Consider the following 17,362-nt stretch of genomic DNA (forward strand, 5'->3'; position numbering starts at 1 on the left):
TCGAGCGCATCTGAGAGGAGATGGTGATGTAACCAAGGGAAATCGGATGGCAGATAGTGCAGCTAAGCGTGCTGCTGAATCAGGAAGACAGGAGTATGTGGGGCATATAGCTGCTCTTATACCAACTCCACTGTCCCAATGGACTCCAGTTTATACAGCTCAAGAAGAGGAGTGGTTAAAGACTGAACCGGGAAAGTATTTGGAGAACAAGTGGTATCAGCTAGAAGATGGAAGAATAGTCATACCAGCATCACTAGCGGTAGAAATTGTCCAAAATTATCACAACGGGACACATTCTGGGAGAGACAGTACTGAAGAATCTCTCAGGAAACATTTCTACATACCAAGATTGTCCAACTTGACTCAGGCCATTGCACGCAGATGTGTAACGTGTGCTAAGAATAATGCAAGACAAGGACCAGTAAAGCCACCAGGAGTCCAGTTTATGGGGGGACTCCCCATGTCCGATCTACAAATAGACTTTACAGTAATGCCTAAATCGGGTGGACATCGTTACCTGTTGGTAATTGTGTGCACCTATTCAGGCTGGGTAGAAGCATGTCCTACTCGTACAGAGAAAGCAGGAGAAGTTGTAAGATTCCTGCTACGAGAAATAATACCCCGATATGGACTACCCTGTTCTATAGGATCGGACATTGGTCCAGCTTTTGTTCATCAGTGCCTACAACAACTGACTCATATGCTTGGTATAAAGTGGAGGCTTCATACTGCATATAGACCCCAGAGTTCTGGTAAGGTAGAGAGAATGAATAGAACTATAAAGAACCAGTTGGCTAAAATGTGTCAGGAAACCCAACTTAAGTGGAACGTTCTCTTACCCATAGCTTTATTGCGAATCCGCAGTACCCCTACCAGAAGGATGGGCCTCTCTCCTTTTGAAATCATGTATGGGCGACCACCTCCCGTACTTGGTAACTTAAGGGGGGACTTGAGTCAGTTGGGAGAAGGAATTACCCGGCAGCAGGTTGTAGAGTTGGGTAAGACTATGGAGGAGGTACAGAAATGGGTACAAGATAGATTACCTGTGAATATTTATCCCCCTGTTCATAGTTATCATCCAGGAGACCAAGTGTGGATTAAAGAGTGGAATAATGTACCGTTAGGGCCCAAGTGGAGAGGTCCTTATGTTGTTCTTTTGTCTACCCCTACAGCGATAAAAGTAGCCAAAGTAACTCCGTGGATACATCACTCCAGGGTTAAACCAGCAGCAGTCGATTCTTGGCAAATTACAGCAGATCCAGAGAATCCCTGCAAGATCCGGTTGAAACGCACTACTCAGTCGGAGTAACGAGGAATTATTGTGGATTACAAATTTTATTGTTACAGGTGTGAGTGAGAAGGCCATAATAAAGCCTGTCCGCTTACCAACACATAGTGTATAAGCCAGGAAAGTCTCGAAGGGACACCTGTGAAGACGAGCAGAACTCCATTCCCTGCAGCCCTCACATCCTGGAAGCTGAGGTTCCATCGCACGGACGAAGACTGAGGATGACGGCGAAAGATGTGCTTTTGATTGTGTTTATTTATATGTGTTTTTATATTCAGGAAGGTAGAGGTACCGACACTCCTAGCTGTGAGGTATGCATTAAGACTACGAGAACAGGTAACCATATTTCCCAAACCCTAATTTGGCATTCACAATACGAATGTAAAGGAGAGGTATCAAGATGTAGATACCTAAATATAGACTATAGTGTGTGCCATTTAGGAGTAGGAGAACCTAAGTGCTTCAGTCCAGAGTATCAACCTCGTACAATTTGGTTGACTCTCAGGAATGGAGATCCTCAGGGGACCCTAATTAATAAGACGGTGTTAGAATCCGTACATTCTTCGGGTGTTCTGCTATTTGATGCATGTAAGGCGATATCAAGTGGTAGAAAACCGTGGAATGTATGTGGGGATCTTAGATGGGAGAGGACGTATGGGTCTAATGATAAATATATTTGTCCCAGTAGTAAAAATAAATATGTGAGTCCTAGATGCCCAAATAAAGACTATAACTTTTGTCCATATTGGTCTTGTGTGGGGTGGGCGACTTGGGGACAGACAGTAGATAAAGACATGATAGTGACTAAGTTGCCGACTAGCCCTTATTGTAAGTCTATGGAATGCAACCCAGTCCATATACTTATTAATAACCCCGACAAGTTCCTAGATAAGTATGGAAATTTATTTGGGTTTCAGATATACGGGACGGGTTTAGATCCTGGGACATTATTGTTTATAGGAATAGAGACTGATACGGTATCCTCCCAGACTCATCAAGTATACCATTCCTTTTATGAAGAGATGAGTATAGATAATAAGATCCCCCATAACGCTAAAAACCTGTTCATTGACCTAGCTGAAAGTATTGCCGGTAGTCTTAATGTTACCAACTGCTATGTGTGTGGAGGTACTAACATGGGAGACCAATGGCCTTGGGAAGCAAAGGAGGTAATGTCCGGTTCTGAGGCAGTTGACCAACTAATATCTACACAAGCCGATTATCATTTGAGTGTTAGAGGTAAATCTGAGTGGAGATTAAAGACCTCCATCATAGGTTATGTTTGCATAGCAAGGAAAGGAATAATGTATAATACTTCTGTAGGAGAATTAACTTGTCTAGGGCAAAAAGCTTATGATGATGATACTAAAAATACAACTTGGTGGTCGGCTTCAAATGTCTCAGAACCATCTAACCCGTTTGCTAGATATGCCAGTTTAAAGGATGTGTGGTTTGATTTATCCATCACATCTACCTGGAGAGCCCCAGCAAATTTGTACTGGATCTGTGGTAAGAAAGCCTATTCGGAGTTGCCACAGGACTGGGAAGGGGCATGTGTGTTGGGTATGCTCAAACCATCCTTCTTCTTGTTACCGATTGAAACAGGTGAGACTTTAGGTGTTAAAGTGTATGATGTGAATCATAGGAAGAAAAGGGGACCCTTAGAGATAGGCACCTGGGAAGATAATGAATGGCCTCCCCAGCGTATCATAGATTATTATGGGCCAGCCACGTGGGCAGAAGATGGTACCTTTGGTTATAGAACCCCAATTTATATGCTCAACCGTATTATAAGATTACAGGCGGTGGTTGAGATTATTACTAATGAGACCTCACAAGCACTCAATCTTCTAGCGAAGCATAATACCAGGATGAGGACAGCAGTGTACCAAAATAGATTAGCCTTGGATTACCTTTTGGCAGTAGAGGGAGGTGTATGTGGGAAGTTTAACCTGAGCAATTGCTGTCTTCAAATAGATGACGAAGGGCAAGCAATAGCTGAGCTTACTAGCCATATGGTTAAACTAGTGCATGTGCCTACTCAGGTATGGAAAGGGTACAATCCAAGTAGTTGGTTTGGTAGCTGGTATGAGTGGTTTGGAGGGCTTAAGGCAGTGGTAGGTGGAGTCCTACTGATTTTACTGTTGTGTCTACTCCTACCGTGTCTTATACCCTTAGTAGTTAGGTCTGTGCAAAGCCTGATAGGAAGTATAGCAGAGAGGAAGGCTGCTGCACAGATAATGGCGATATATAAGTATAAGGCTCTAGATCAAGGAGAACCAATGCAGGAAGATGAGTGTTAAAAGATTCACATCATAAGATAAGTCTGGTCTGGTTCATGGTAACCTGAGGTATATGCAAACCAAGGTTAAGTGATGCCTCAAGTAATTGTGAAATATCAGAGGCATCAAAGGGGGGAATGTGATGTAATTCCAGTAAAATACAAGTTTAGCAGGCTAAGATTGCCACAAGGCATATGTATGTATATGTGTTTGTAGTATCAGTTAGTTAATTACACGTAGCTAAGATACTGTTATCACTGTACTGACCAGGTGCAGGAATGTAAGAACTGGAATTACGCGTCCCTCTCCTTTGTATCAGATGAGCCACGTGGTTAGACCGGATGGATGAGTTTAGACTCTATTTATTAAATAGGTTAAGGGTATGTGTGGGTGTAGTTAATTGTGGGAGGAGCTACAGTGCTATATAAGGAATGTACTCTATGTATTCAGTACTCAGACTTTGCTGTATTTTGGTGACGCTAGTCCCTCTGAGTCCCGATCGGTGATCCAATAAAGAATCTCTTCCTTCCTGAAGAAACCTGTGTCCATCTCTCTGTGCTTGGCTTCCGTCAGTTTCTCCGGTATCAGAAGGACTTTGAGGTAGGTCTGCTGCCATTCCACTAGTTCCACATTAAATGGTGGTGTCCTTCTGATTCACCTTATTCTGTTTTCCTTAAAGTATAATGAAAATGCTATGTTTTGCCTAAGCAGACGTATATGTCACTTGTCATCTCTGTTGGCAATGTCTTTACAGCTACCACCCGTGAAACTGATGAAAATGCAGTAAATAAAGTAACTGCTGAAGATGAGCAAAGCTGTCAAGATGTGTTTGATGTGAAGATTCAGTTGCCTGGAGGAGATATTGTTGACATGCAGGTGATATATTATCTGTTGTACCCTATGAGGTTTTTGTTTTTTTTTTAAAAAAAGACTGTTTAGCTCTGCAACTACACTCATTTGGGCTTTATATTATGTAACAATTAGAATGTATTTTTAAATTATAGATAAAACAAAATGTTATTATATTTTTCATTAATAATGCAATACTTAAATAATATGTAAAAAAACATAAGAGAATGGCTATCAGTAATTTTCTGCACATCTGTTGTTACATTCTACTTTTTTACAGTTGTTCATCCTTTATCTGAGAGAGAGTAAAGGTTATGATTTAAACCGATTACTTTTTCATTTTTGGTGAACAGGTGTATCCATTTTTAAAATCCTTGTCATCTTGTTGTATAATATGTCTTGGTGTGCTATATTTGTTTTGTGGCATCTCCCCGTTCTGAAAGAAGCACATTTTAACCCCTTAAGGACACATGACATGAGTGACATGTCATGATTCCCTTTTATTCCAGAAGTGTGGTCCTTAAGGGGTTAAAGATACTAAGGTACTATGCACCATAACTACTGCAGCCCACTGTAGTGGTACCAGGAGTTCCCTGGCACAGTTGTACTCTTGAAAACTCAAACAGTTTTCACACATATTGCTTAAATAAAGTTAACTTTTTCATCAGTTCTGTACAATTTTTGATAGAATTCGTTAGCTCGGAAGTGGGAGCTGACACGCTAATTAATTCCATCCAAAGATGGACTGTATTGACATCATTGATGTTAAGAAGGATCTTACATCAATATCTGTGAAAGCAGTTCGACTCTCTGGAGTGGGATAGAGCCAGGGCTCTCCGGGCACCATATCCACTATAATGGGTTGTAGTGGTTATGGTGATGGCAGTGCCCCTATACAAATGTAAGGGATCATTTGTAGCCATTTATACTTGTTCAAACAGTTCCTTGGAATTGTAACAATACATCAATACGTAGAAAAATTATAACAAAGCAGAAAAAAGATAATTTAACAACTGAGAAGCATGATAGCATTGTCAACCTTTTTTTTCTTTTAAGAAGATAATATTGTTTTGTATCCAGAAAAACACAAAACAATAGAAAAAAAAGATATAGAAACAAAGTAGAGACATGGAGGATATATGGATCTTTAAGAATATGGGATGTTGTATACATAAATAAGGAATTTGCGTGTTTTTTAGTCCAATCTTTTTACTTATCTTAAAGTCCTGCCAAGTTCTCTTGACAAATGTCAATAGACCATTTGGTTATCACAACGTATCTCTACAAAGAATACATGGGAGAAGTTGTTAAAGACTTAAAATGATGTAGTGTCTCAGGGATTCATGCTACTCAGAATGATAAATAGAGTCCTTGACTTTGTCCGAGAATCTAAATTCCCAACTCTTAGGTTACATAAAAATGTGTTAATGGTTGAGAATACTTTAAAACATGTATGCCATTTTTAAATCAATTAGCTATCACATGATCCAACACCACACAGAAAAGTAAAGAAAGAATTATAACATGCCTGTAGATATCCATCATGATAGTAACATATGGGGAACAAAAGCTAGGGTTATGTTATTATACTAAAGCTAATTACATCCAATGTTATAGGCTCAATAACTCAATGTAAATGCGTTTTCGTTTTTCCAGGTGTCTCCTAAAGAGCTGATTCAAGAGATTATCCAGGTTTTGATGGAACATGAAGACTCTTGTCACCGAACTTGTTTCTCACTGCAGTTTGAAGGCAATGTGCTGGACAACTTCTCAGAGCTAAGAACTGTGGAAGGCGTAAAAGATGGCTCTGTTTTAAAAGTGGTAGAAGGTAAGTGATATTTGATGAAATCTTAGCAAATTGATATTTATATAAGAAAATATAGACTGATGATAGTCACTCATATGACAGAAGCATGTCTTCTTCATGAGATAATTGTGTGCAGGACTGCTATCAAAACTTGATAAAGGCTCAGAGCTGAAACGTTGTCTCCACTTCCTTGTTTCAAATAAAGACTACCTTTTAGAAGAAACCTCAGGTGTGCCTAGATATTTCTTTTTTCCACAAACATAGATATAGACTGTCATACATACACACACACACACAATCTTTCATAAAACACCTATATGCCAGACACAAATACACAATGCCATGCACATCCACGGTCAAATATACAGGTATATAATGTTAGAAGCACACACAGATTCCCACTGTCATATGCAAATGCCACACACAGACGTGCACACATAGCATCAAAGAAACACACAGTTGGATATGTACACACAGTCAAACACACTCTCATACACTGTCAGACAAACACACAGACTTATGCACACTTTTTCAAACAGACACACAGCTAGACATACACACTCACACACTTTGTTAGATACACACACAAACAGATATACAAACTCACACCCAATTAGTTAGATACACACACGGTCAAACAGACACACAGAAAGATATGCACACTCACATACAGTAGACACACATACACTGTCAAACTGACATGCAGCCAGAGACACACACACAGACACACACACACACACACACACAATCAGACACTTATAAACACAGGTCTCTAACCTCTTCCCTCCACAGCAGCTAGTCAAATATTTCCCTGGCCCTTACCCTTTACCCCCGAGGCAGCCCTACCTATGAGGCCATCATGTATTCCAATTTGCGTGCAACAGAGCAGTGTGAGATGGAGAGCAGCATTTTAACATGGTACACCATCACCGCCTCTGCACAGCTGTCCCGCAGCTGATCCTCAGCTGCCAATTAGAGCATCTACAAGGTAACGCTGAGAGGAAGGGATATATATGATATCTTTGCAGGCTCCCATATAATATATGGCCCATTGTAATGCTGCTAGCCAATGCAGTCCCTGTCAGGGAGACATCGTTATCTAACCAACAGGACCAAAAGCAATACAGGGCCCCACGTGAGACCCTGAGCTGGACCTGGCACAATACAAAGGTACTGCCTGTTCCCTCCTGATTATGTGCATACCAAGTTAACTTTGATTAGCTCAATTGATTTATTTTGTATTTTTAGAGCCATACACAATCAGAGAAGCTCGGATTCATATTCGTCATTTCCGGGACCTGCTAAAAAGTTTAGATCTAACTGATGCTTACAATGGTGTGGACTGCAGCTCTCTTTCATTTCTGAACAACATCTCAGAGGGTGATATTGGAGGTAAACTTCAAAGTTTTGTGAAAGAAGTAGTGATTTAAATCTTTTTACTGGAATAAACAACATTTGGTATATGTATACAATTTAGTGTCACAGAACTTAAAAAATGTTTTACCTTTGTAATTAAGCAAAATGTATTCCTCACAACGCACTTGGCTCACAATTAATTTTGAAAAATTGTAGAAAGAGGGGCTAAAAGAAGGAAGAAAAGGGATGAAAAATTAAATTGGTTTAGAACAACCCTGGCTACATGAATACCAACTGTAAAATCTCCCTTTATGACATTTTAATACCCAAACTGTTATATAATGTAATTTATAAGAATGTTGTGTAATGCTTATGTTTTGCATGGAGAATAAACCGTTCCTATTAAAATTCATTATTTGGGTCCTAAAAACACATTGCTTTCTTATAGTAATTGCATTGCAACCTGGGAGCTCATTTTGAAAATTAATTAGACGTGATTGACAGGTTATAAAGTTTATTGTCCTACTTTCTTGTGAACATTGTTGTCATCTTTTCTAGATTCTCTCGCTCATGAAAACAATGGCAAGAAGAAAAAACGCTCTTCTACAGAACAAGGTCTGGAAGCTATTGATTGTTCTCCTCCAGATTATATACTCCCAGGGAGTACGGAACGTCCATTGCAACCACTCCAACCATTCACAATGGATAGCAAGGTAGAGTGGCGAAAGTCTCTCATAAATAATATCGGTGTATTAAATAAAACTGGTTATATTTTGGATATAGTAAGTAAAACTGCGTTGTCTAAATTGTGTTTTATTTAGTACCTCTCATTTCATTTTGGCAGATGTATCATCAGTCTCTTAACTCTATATTTACATCTTTTAGCTACATTTTGGTTACTGCACCCTGTCATAGATTGTTCTCCCATTAATGCAATTTTTGAGACATTTGAGAGATGCACATGCAGTGCTTTCTAAAAAATAAAATAGAAATTTCATAAATTAAATGCACAATAGATATAATATGTAATAAACAAATGGCAGTTTTGATTATTCCCCTATAATCTGACATTTTACCCAGAGTAAAAAACATTAGTGGCTGATAAAACGATGGGGGCGTACAAAGTAAACTGCCACGCATAAATATCACACTGTATCTGGACTGGAAGTATCAAGGTCTTTCCATTTCATCACCATGATCCTGCCTCTCATGTCTTGTTTTGCTGACTAATTAACAGTGTGTTTTGCAGCTAGGACAGTTGACAACACTGACTGACCCATGAACAAATATTGCACAATGTCTTCTAAAACAGCAAAATAATTTAGTACAGATGTTGTTTTGATGATAAGAATGTTATCATTCATTAGAATATAAAGGATTTCTGTTAGTAAGGCTAGAGGAATTCCATTATTTATTGTACATGTGCTTTTTAGTGATAAGACTTTTGTCATTCATTAAGAAAAAAAGGATTCATGTTAGTAAGGCTAGAGGGAAACAGTTATTCATTGTGCACGCACCTTTTTCATTTTGTTTTAGATCATTTGTTTGTGTTTAAGTTAAAAAAATATTTTATTTTTAAGGACACGCCAATGCCCAAATAAACAATAAAATAAAAATCATTGTTTAGTAGCTATACCCCCCAAGGAAAATGTGAATGCATTTAGTAATCCATATATTCATTTGTGATATTTCTAAAAACAGCTTTCAAAAGCTGCAGATCTCTTGTCAGAAGCCTTTGCAAGCCCTCCCCTTCTAACCCTGCCCAGACTTCCTGTGGCTGTCCAATCACAAACTTCCCAATCACAAGTCTTTGCAAGGCAGCTGTTCTGAGCAATTGCTGCCTCTTGAGTTTAACTCCACTACTAGGAATTGATTAAGAGCCAGGGAGTGTGACAAGGTTAATTTATGTAAGTGTCAATTTCTGTTGAAAGCTGCACTTTTTGTTAAATTAAATAAAAGGACACACACTTCACACATAGAGCACTTCAACAAACTGTAGTGTTGTAAGGGCCTGGCGTGTCCCTTTTAAAGTAGAGCTGCATGTATAGAGATAGGTCATGTATTTATGAAAATAACATAACAGTAACCATTTGGGTTTAATGAAGTGTTGCATTGCAAATTTCCCATCGAAAGAATAAAGTTTCTTTATTGTGTGTTTTATGTAGGCTGCCCTGTTAATATATATATATATATATATTTTTTTTTTTACCTTGTTAATATAATTATTCTAATTCAAAAAGTAAAACTGCAACAAGCCAGACATGCATAAACATTTGTGGACTAAATCCAATTGAACTATTTAAAATTATCATTATTTCTGTTAATAACCCTTTAATCTTCTAACAATCTAAAAAAGCTTATTGTTATTTATATATGTATAATAATTTCCATCTAAATATATGTTCTGGTGAAAGACCACTTCATTTCCCTAAGTTAAGCATGTCAACCTCTTCCCCTCCAGATCGTGTTAGACTACTACTCCCATAATGCTCTGCAAGCCACTGAGTTGTGGAAGTTATAGTATAACAACACAGGAGATAATAATTTGGCTTAATTTCTCTTCCACCAACGTACATACCTCTTTCATCATCATACACAGTTACATAGCTGAAAAGATCAGCCTTCCTCACATATGTTTTTGCTGTTGATCCAAAAGAAGGCAAAAAAAACCTAGTCTGAAGCGCTTCCAATTTTGCAACAAACAATAAAAAAATTCCTTCTTGACCCCAAAATGTCAGTCAGATATCTTTTGGATCAAGCAGCAATTACCCGACTAATTAGAAATTATATCCCTGTATGTTATGTTTTTGCAAGTATTTATCCAATTACTGTTTAAACATCTGTATGGACTCTGATAAAGCCACCTCTTCAGGCAGAGAATTCCACATCCTTATAGTTCTATAGTTGTAAATAAAATACCTTTTCTTTGCCTTAGATTAAATCTCCTTTCTTCCAGCCTAAATGTGTGACCTCGTGTCCTATGTATAGCCCTGTTTCTGAATAGATTTCCAGATAATGGTTTGTACTGGCCCCCGAATCTTCCAACACAGTTTAATCATGTCATGCTATGAATATTAACCTTGATTATTCTATATTTCCTACAGCCTCCTCAGTGCCTTAAATCCTTGATGATGAGTGGATGGAATCCCCCACCTGGCAATCGCAAAATGCATGGAGATCTGATGTACCTGAGTGTTATAACAATGGAAGATCATCATATCAACATTACTGCATCCAACCGTGGATTTTACATTAATCAGTAAGTTCTGGAAGGATCCTCGTCTGTTACATGCTTGAGTCGAAAGATGCTAAGAAATCATGTAATAGCATGCATTGTGGATTTACCCTAAAGCATGCAGTAAAGTAATGTTTTTATCCATGAGGTTTCACATTTATATTTGTTTTATTATAGTCAGGGGAGGGCTTGCAGCCTTAGGCCTGGGGGTAAATCCAGTCATGTGGCCCATTGCACCACCAAATCAGCTCACCATCTATGCCCCCCTTTTCCTGGTTTTATAATACAGCCAGTCACACCAAGTCTCTCCCTCACTCTGCTGGTGCTGCCTAGTGCCTATCCTCTGCCTTCAACCTCCAAGAAGATTGTCTGTGTCAGGACTAGGAGACTGGGGTTGTCGTTTCCTGCTGAGCTAAAGCACCTAACCCCCGGGAGCGTGAGTGAGCCCCTAGCAGGGACTACAACTCCCGGAGTGCATCAGCTCTTACTCCCTGTCAGCCAGTGAGTGGCTGTTCCATTCCCCCTCCCTCTGACTCCACAGCCAAGTGAAAGCCAAGAGATCCTGTCTCTGCCTCCATAGCAGGCAAGCAGGCAGAGTCAGCTGCCGTTTTAAAACATGATTTAGGCAGGGCAAGGATTTTTGGGTACATAGGCAAAGATGCAGTTCCCCCTCCTCCCCCTCAAATAACATCTTCACCTGTGTGCCTCTTAACCTCTTTTTGTGTTTCTTATCCCCTCTTTTAAATGTCTTATTCCCTTTAGTGTATCTTATCTCCTATTTTTTTCCCATTGTGTATCTTACAACTCCCTTGTGTATCTCTTACAACTCCCCTTGTGTGTCTCTTATCCCCCCTCTTTGTATCACTCTTACATCCTCCCACATTTTGTGTGTCTTACTCCTCCCAGCCCCTTTGTGTGACTCATTCTCTCCCAGACCCTTTGTGTCTTTTGCTCTTCCCAGCTCCTTTGTGTGTGTTTCTTTCACCCCAGCCCATCTGTCTCCCCCACACACCCTCTGTGTGTCTCTTTTTCCCCTTCTCAAGCCCCGCTGTGTGTTTCTTTCACATCCAGCCCCTCTCCCGTCCCTGTCCCTTAGTGGTCTCCTCCCTTCCCTATCCCATAGTGTTTATCTCCCCTCCCCTTCCTGTCCCTTGGTGCACCCCCCACCCCTTTAGTGGTCTCCTCCCCTTCCGGGTGTGCCTCCTACCTCGCTTGTAGCGTGGCCGAGCGTGGGGCTGCTGGAAAGGCATGTGGCTGTGTTTGAATCTGAGGCGGCGAGAGAGCTGTATTCTCCCAGCTCTGCTTCCCTGCGCCTCGCGGCCCTCTACTGATGCTGCAAGCCTGAATTTGCCGTCTTATTCCGGCTCCCGCGGCATCAGCAAATGGCGCGCGAGGGAGCAGAGTAGGGAGATAAGAGCTCCCTCGCCACCTTGGATTCAAACACAGCCGTACACCGCGCCATGGAGCCGTGGTTATGACGCCAGGCATATCCTGGCATGGTCCCCAATGTTGGGGCAAACCAAATTGGCAACAATTTGTCCCTTTTTCTAGGTCCTCGCCAGTCTGTGATGTTCCTAGGTGGTCCGGTGAAACAATTCTGACTTCTGCAGCTCTGCCATAGCATTTTCCATTCATTGGCTGAGAGGATCAGTCAATTATGTGTCCAAAAAAGAATGCACTGAATTGACATTAACCACCCTGGAGTTCTAGTTCCGGACTGGATGATAACAACCCAATAAAAATGCGAAATGCTGCAATTTCAGACTCTAGGCACCATGACTACTTCAAATCACAAACATGGTCATGGTGTTTGGAGTAACTCTTCAAAAAATATATTCGTCTGTGTTGTTAAAGACTTCATAGTTTCTCAAGAAATTTAGATGCCTTCTATTCTACCTATATTTTAGTAACATTATTAAACATTGTTTTTATTTATAATTTCTTTTTTCTATATCGTGCTTATTTTAAAGGTCGACAGCAGAGGTGTTCAACCCTAAACCTGCTTCTCCAAGCCACTTATGTCACAGTATTGTGGAGCTGTTAAACCAGGTCAGCCCAGCATTCAAGAAAAACTTTGCAACTCTGCAAAAAAAGAGGTAAAATACAAAATTACTACTCGTTATATATTATGTTATCTAACTATATAGAGCTGGAGCTGCTAAGCCAAAAGGAAACCATAATGTCCCTGTTTTTTCTACTGGCAGATCAGGTCATCAAATTTTGCCCTGCATGGTGTGATGTCACACTGTGCAATAAAATCTATACTCAACACTTTGCAACATGCTATTCACCAATGTCAGGACAGCATATTTAGGTTTATGATGTCTCTAAAATCCTTTATTGACATTATTTTACCATAATACATGGTGCACCTTAACCACCTAAAAAGGTTATGGGCAATATGTCAGAGCTGTAAAAAAGTCTCAACGCCAGTTTAGTTAATGTGGGGTTTGTTTTTTTGCTCTTAGGTTTCTAAGATGCTACTTTATTTAAATAAAGTGAAATGTGCAATTGGAAAGACAATAAAATGTAAACTTTTTTTTATGGCCCTTACAAATTTCGTACCTTATTTGAGGTCCAAAAACGCCTTAAACGTGTACTCCGAGAACCATGACCACTTCACTGATACACTAAAGCATGGAGTCTGTATGTGCATAGTGTTTACTTTAGAATATTTTCATCTCATGCTTTGTTAATTGAGCTGCAGTTACATACAAGAGGCTCTGGTAGACTTTCGATGGCTAGTAAAAAAAATAGAAGATAATATATTCTAAATTAAACAGACTGAGCAATAAAAGATCTCATTTTACAGAAAATTTGTAGGGATATTGTGTAAGTCACATGCACTTGAGGTGTTGCTAGGGCTATATAAACAAAGTGATTTAACTCCTAAATGGCAAAGAATTAAGCTGTTAGATCTATACACCAAAACCAAAGTTGCTTGGTGCTTACAGTGTCCACGTAAGAACAAAAACCTTCATGTTAAGTCCAGTAAATGTGGTGAAGATTGTATTTTCTTCCATTGTGGTTTACTGTGATTTTTACATATGGTTACTATGTACTGATTAGGCAGAACACATGACTTAAAGGTACACTATAGGGTCAAATGGTAACACTCACTCCCAAGAGAACATTGTGGGCGAGTGTTATCTGGATAATTAAATAGTATTTTAATTGAACACTATATAACCAAATGAAAAAAGATCAGGTGCTTTATAATCCAAAGCCAAAATGGCTAAGCCGCTCTCTGTTAAATTGTAACTAGTTTAATTGAATAGAACATAGAAACATAGAAACATAGAATGTGACGGCAGATAAGAACCATTCGGCCCATCTAGTCTGCCCAATTTTTTAAATACTTTCATTAGTCCCTGGCCTTATCTTATAGTTAGGATGGCCTTATGCCTATACCACGCATGCTTAAACTCCTTTACTGTGTTAACCTCTACCACTTCAGCTGGAAGGCTATTCCATGCATCCACTACCCTCTCAGTAAAGTAATACTTCCTGATATTATTTTTAAACCTTTGCCCCTCTAATTTAAGACTGTCCTCTTGTTGTGGTAGTTATTATTCTTTTAAATATAGTACCCTCCTTTACTGTGTTGATTCCCTTTATGTATTTAATTGTTTCTATCATATCCTCCTGGAACCATCCCCCCTCACCTTCTCTGTCTTTAATGAGTGTTGCAAGCATAGGAGGAATGGATAATAATAAAAATGACAACAATAGGTAATGTGTCACTCTGTGTATCAATATAGCATTAGGTGCAGAGTTGATGCAAAGAAGGAGAGAGAGGGTGAGACACCTAGTTGTAGATCTCACTGAAAATATCTCTAAAAATAGAGAAAAATAGAGAGTAAGGTTTATAATAATTACTCACAGATGAAGGTTCTATAATACATCAGTGTAAGTACAAGAATTTCCAACTTGCAATTACAATCTGGAGAGTAAACAGAGATAGACAAGTTAAGGTAAAGCCTCTCTCTCTTAAAATCTTGCTAGACAGACAGAGGGAAGAAATAGAATTGGAGTGTTTAAATAGTATAGGCCATGCTGAAAATAGCTTGGTTAATAGCTTGGTTTAAATCACTGTTGTGAACATCGTGTATATGTGCCCAGTGTAGAAATACAAAGTGTGTGCACCTTCGTCAGGGATGTATTCCTGTCCCTATAGTGTTAAAACACCATGTAGCCCCCCTACCCCCCACTTCTCCCTAAATATAGTAAAATCTTACTTGTATTCTGATCTGCTGCTGCAGGCTCCAACCCTGATCTGCCTACCTGGCTGACATCATCAGAAGTGTTGAACAAACGCCAATCACAATGCTTTCACATAGGAAAGCATTGGATTGGCTGAGACTGTCAAGGAGGCAAATCAGGGCCAGAGTCAGCACAAGCCAAACACATAGGCAATCAGCATCTCTGTATATATGAGAAAAGTTCAGTGTCTCCATGAGGGTGGAGACACTGAATGGCACAGCTGCACACTGTGCAGCACTGCTCTAGAAAGCTCCTCTAGTTGCCATCTGAGGAGTGGCCAGTGAAGTTATCACTAGGCTGTAATGTAAACACTGCATTTTCTCTGAAACAACAGTGTTTACTGCAAAAGGCCTAAAGGGAATGATTCTACTCACCAGAACAATAGAATGTTCACGTGGGAGGAATTTCAAAAGCTCTATATTTTCTTCCATAGACTCAATTTTTTAATTATTATTTAAGACATCTGAGAACATTTAATGTATTGCAACATCTTAATCCGTTTTACACTCGTTCATTAAAAACCAGGGTGAATCGTCATCCACTGGAGCGAATAGCAACACCCTATCAGGTTTACAGCTGGGTGGCTCCCAGCAGCAACCACAATATTGACTGTGTCAGAGCAGAAGATGCCTACAATTCACGGCTGGGTTATGAAGAACACATTCCAGGACAGGTAATAGTGTGTGTCTCCGTACGACTTAAATTATTGGTATGGTATTTTGTAGATTTAGTGCAGTATTGAATTATCTCAAACTCTCCAGTTTTCTATTGGTTGTAGGTGTTGTCATAATGCATCATATTGGTGGGTTGTTATATCCCAGAGTGTCCTGTGCACTTAGGAAGATTTTTTTAAATCACTAATAATTTCCTAATTTTCTGTGATGTTCATCCTGCCCGAATTACCTGATGTACAATGTACATAATGCTATCATTAAAAGGCAAATTCACTAAACCGGTAACTATAGAGGATTGACAAGGGAATTGCCCATTTTCCTGAATACATGGTAACCCCATTTAAAGAACAGTACAGTATACATTTAGGTATTTAGGCAGCAACACTATTAAGAAATGCATGTTCCAGATGTACCCAAATACTTTTTTTTTCCAAACCCCTTAGCCTGCATGGGATAATGTAGAAATAGCATGTATAGTAAGAATGAGATAGTTTGGGGGAGCTGATAGAGAAAGTGGGAAAGCCTGACACATAGGGGAGAATATAACGTCCTTTATATGAGTGGACTAAAGCCAGCAAAGGTTTGGGAGGCCTGAAATGAAAGGGTTACTCCAACTAGCATAACCACTACAGCCCACTGAGTGGTTATAAGGAGTACTCTGGTCCAGTTCCCTCCGGTGACAGGGCAGTCCATTTGGCAACACTGTGTCCCTGCCAGGCCCCGATGCACCTTGGTGGTCCAGTGGAGTGAGTGGCTGCTGCACAGAACCCGGAAACCACAGCCATTCAGTGACGATAACAGAGTTGGAGTTACATTTCTGGCAGTGAAATGGTGCTTGGAGTAGCAGTTTTAAAGAGGTGAAACACCAATGTGAAGAAGGGGATTATAAAAATATGATTGTGGGCAATGAAGAAAAAAGAAAAATAGAGAGACGATTAGACTAAAATGAAGGAAACCTGTATGAAAGTGCAATGTGAGAGCTTTCAGATTCCATTAGATGATTTTCTACAGAGACCTGAGATTTCAGGCTCAACATCATTCACCAGCATACTTAGATCATAGTTAGGGTTGTTTACTAAAGTGAGAATTATTGGGATTTCATAGTGAATTAAGGGTGAACTTCAAAATGTAGACCTTAAAATTGATATTCACTTTGAATTCAGCCAGATATTTCTTACTACATAACCCTGAATGTGTTGAAAATGTATAAAACTCATTCAGTGCTTAAAGGGACACTATAGTCACCTGAACAACTTTAGCTTAATGAAGCAGTTTTGGTGTATAGAACATGCACCTGCAGCCTCACTGCTCAATCCTCTGCCATTTAGACATTAAATCCCTTTGTTTATGAACCTTAGTCACACCTCCCTGCATGTGACTTGCACAGCCTTCCATAAACACTTCCTGTACAGAGAGCCCTATTTAGGCTTTCTTTATTGCAAGTTCTGTTTAATTAAGATTTTCTTATCCCCTGCTATGTTAAAAGCTTGCTAGACCCTGCAAGAGCCTCCTGTATGTGATTAAAGTTCAATTATAGATTGAGATACAATTATTTAAGGTAAATTACATCTGTTTGAAAGTGAAACCAGTTTTTTTTCCATGCAGGCT

The 17,362-nt window shown here is 39.5% G+C and overlaps 1 protein-coding gene across 1 annotated transcript in view; it reads left to right on the forward strand.

Moving 5' to 3' along the window:
- LOC134611083 (clustered mitochondria protein homolog) overlaps positions 1–17,362 on the forward strand; it is a 64,595-nt gene that overhangs the window by 23,395 nt on the left and 23,838 nt on the right. Inside the window, exons 2-8 of the mRNA XM_063454630.1 lie at positions 4,325–4,446; positions 6,076–6,247; positions 7,475–7,618; positions 8,141–8,295; positions 10,687–10,841; positions 12,788–12,913; positions 15,606–15,753. Of these exons, the coding sequence (XP_063310700.1) occupies positions 4,325–4,446; positions 6,076–6,247; positions 7,475–7,618; positions 8,141–8,295; positions 10,687–10,841; positions 12,788–12,913; positions 15,606–15,753 (1,022 nt within the window). The remainder of the gene's footprint in view (positions 1–4,324; positions 4,447–6,075; positions 6,248–7,474; positions 7,619–8,140; positions 8,296–10,686; positions 10,842–12,787; positions 12,914–15,605; positions 15,754–17,362) is intronic.

Source organism: Pelobates fuscus, chromosome 5 (genome assembly GCF_036172605.1).
Source record: "Pelobates fuscus isolate aPelFus1 chromosome 5, aPelFus1.pri, whole genome shotgun sequence".
In the NCBI taxonomy this organism is placed as follows: Eukaryota; Metazoa; Chordata; class Amphibia; order Anura; family Pelobatidae; genus Pelobates; species Pelobates fuscus.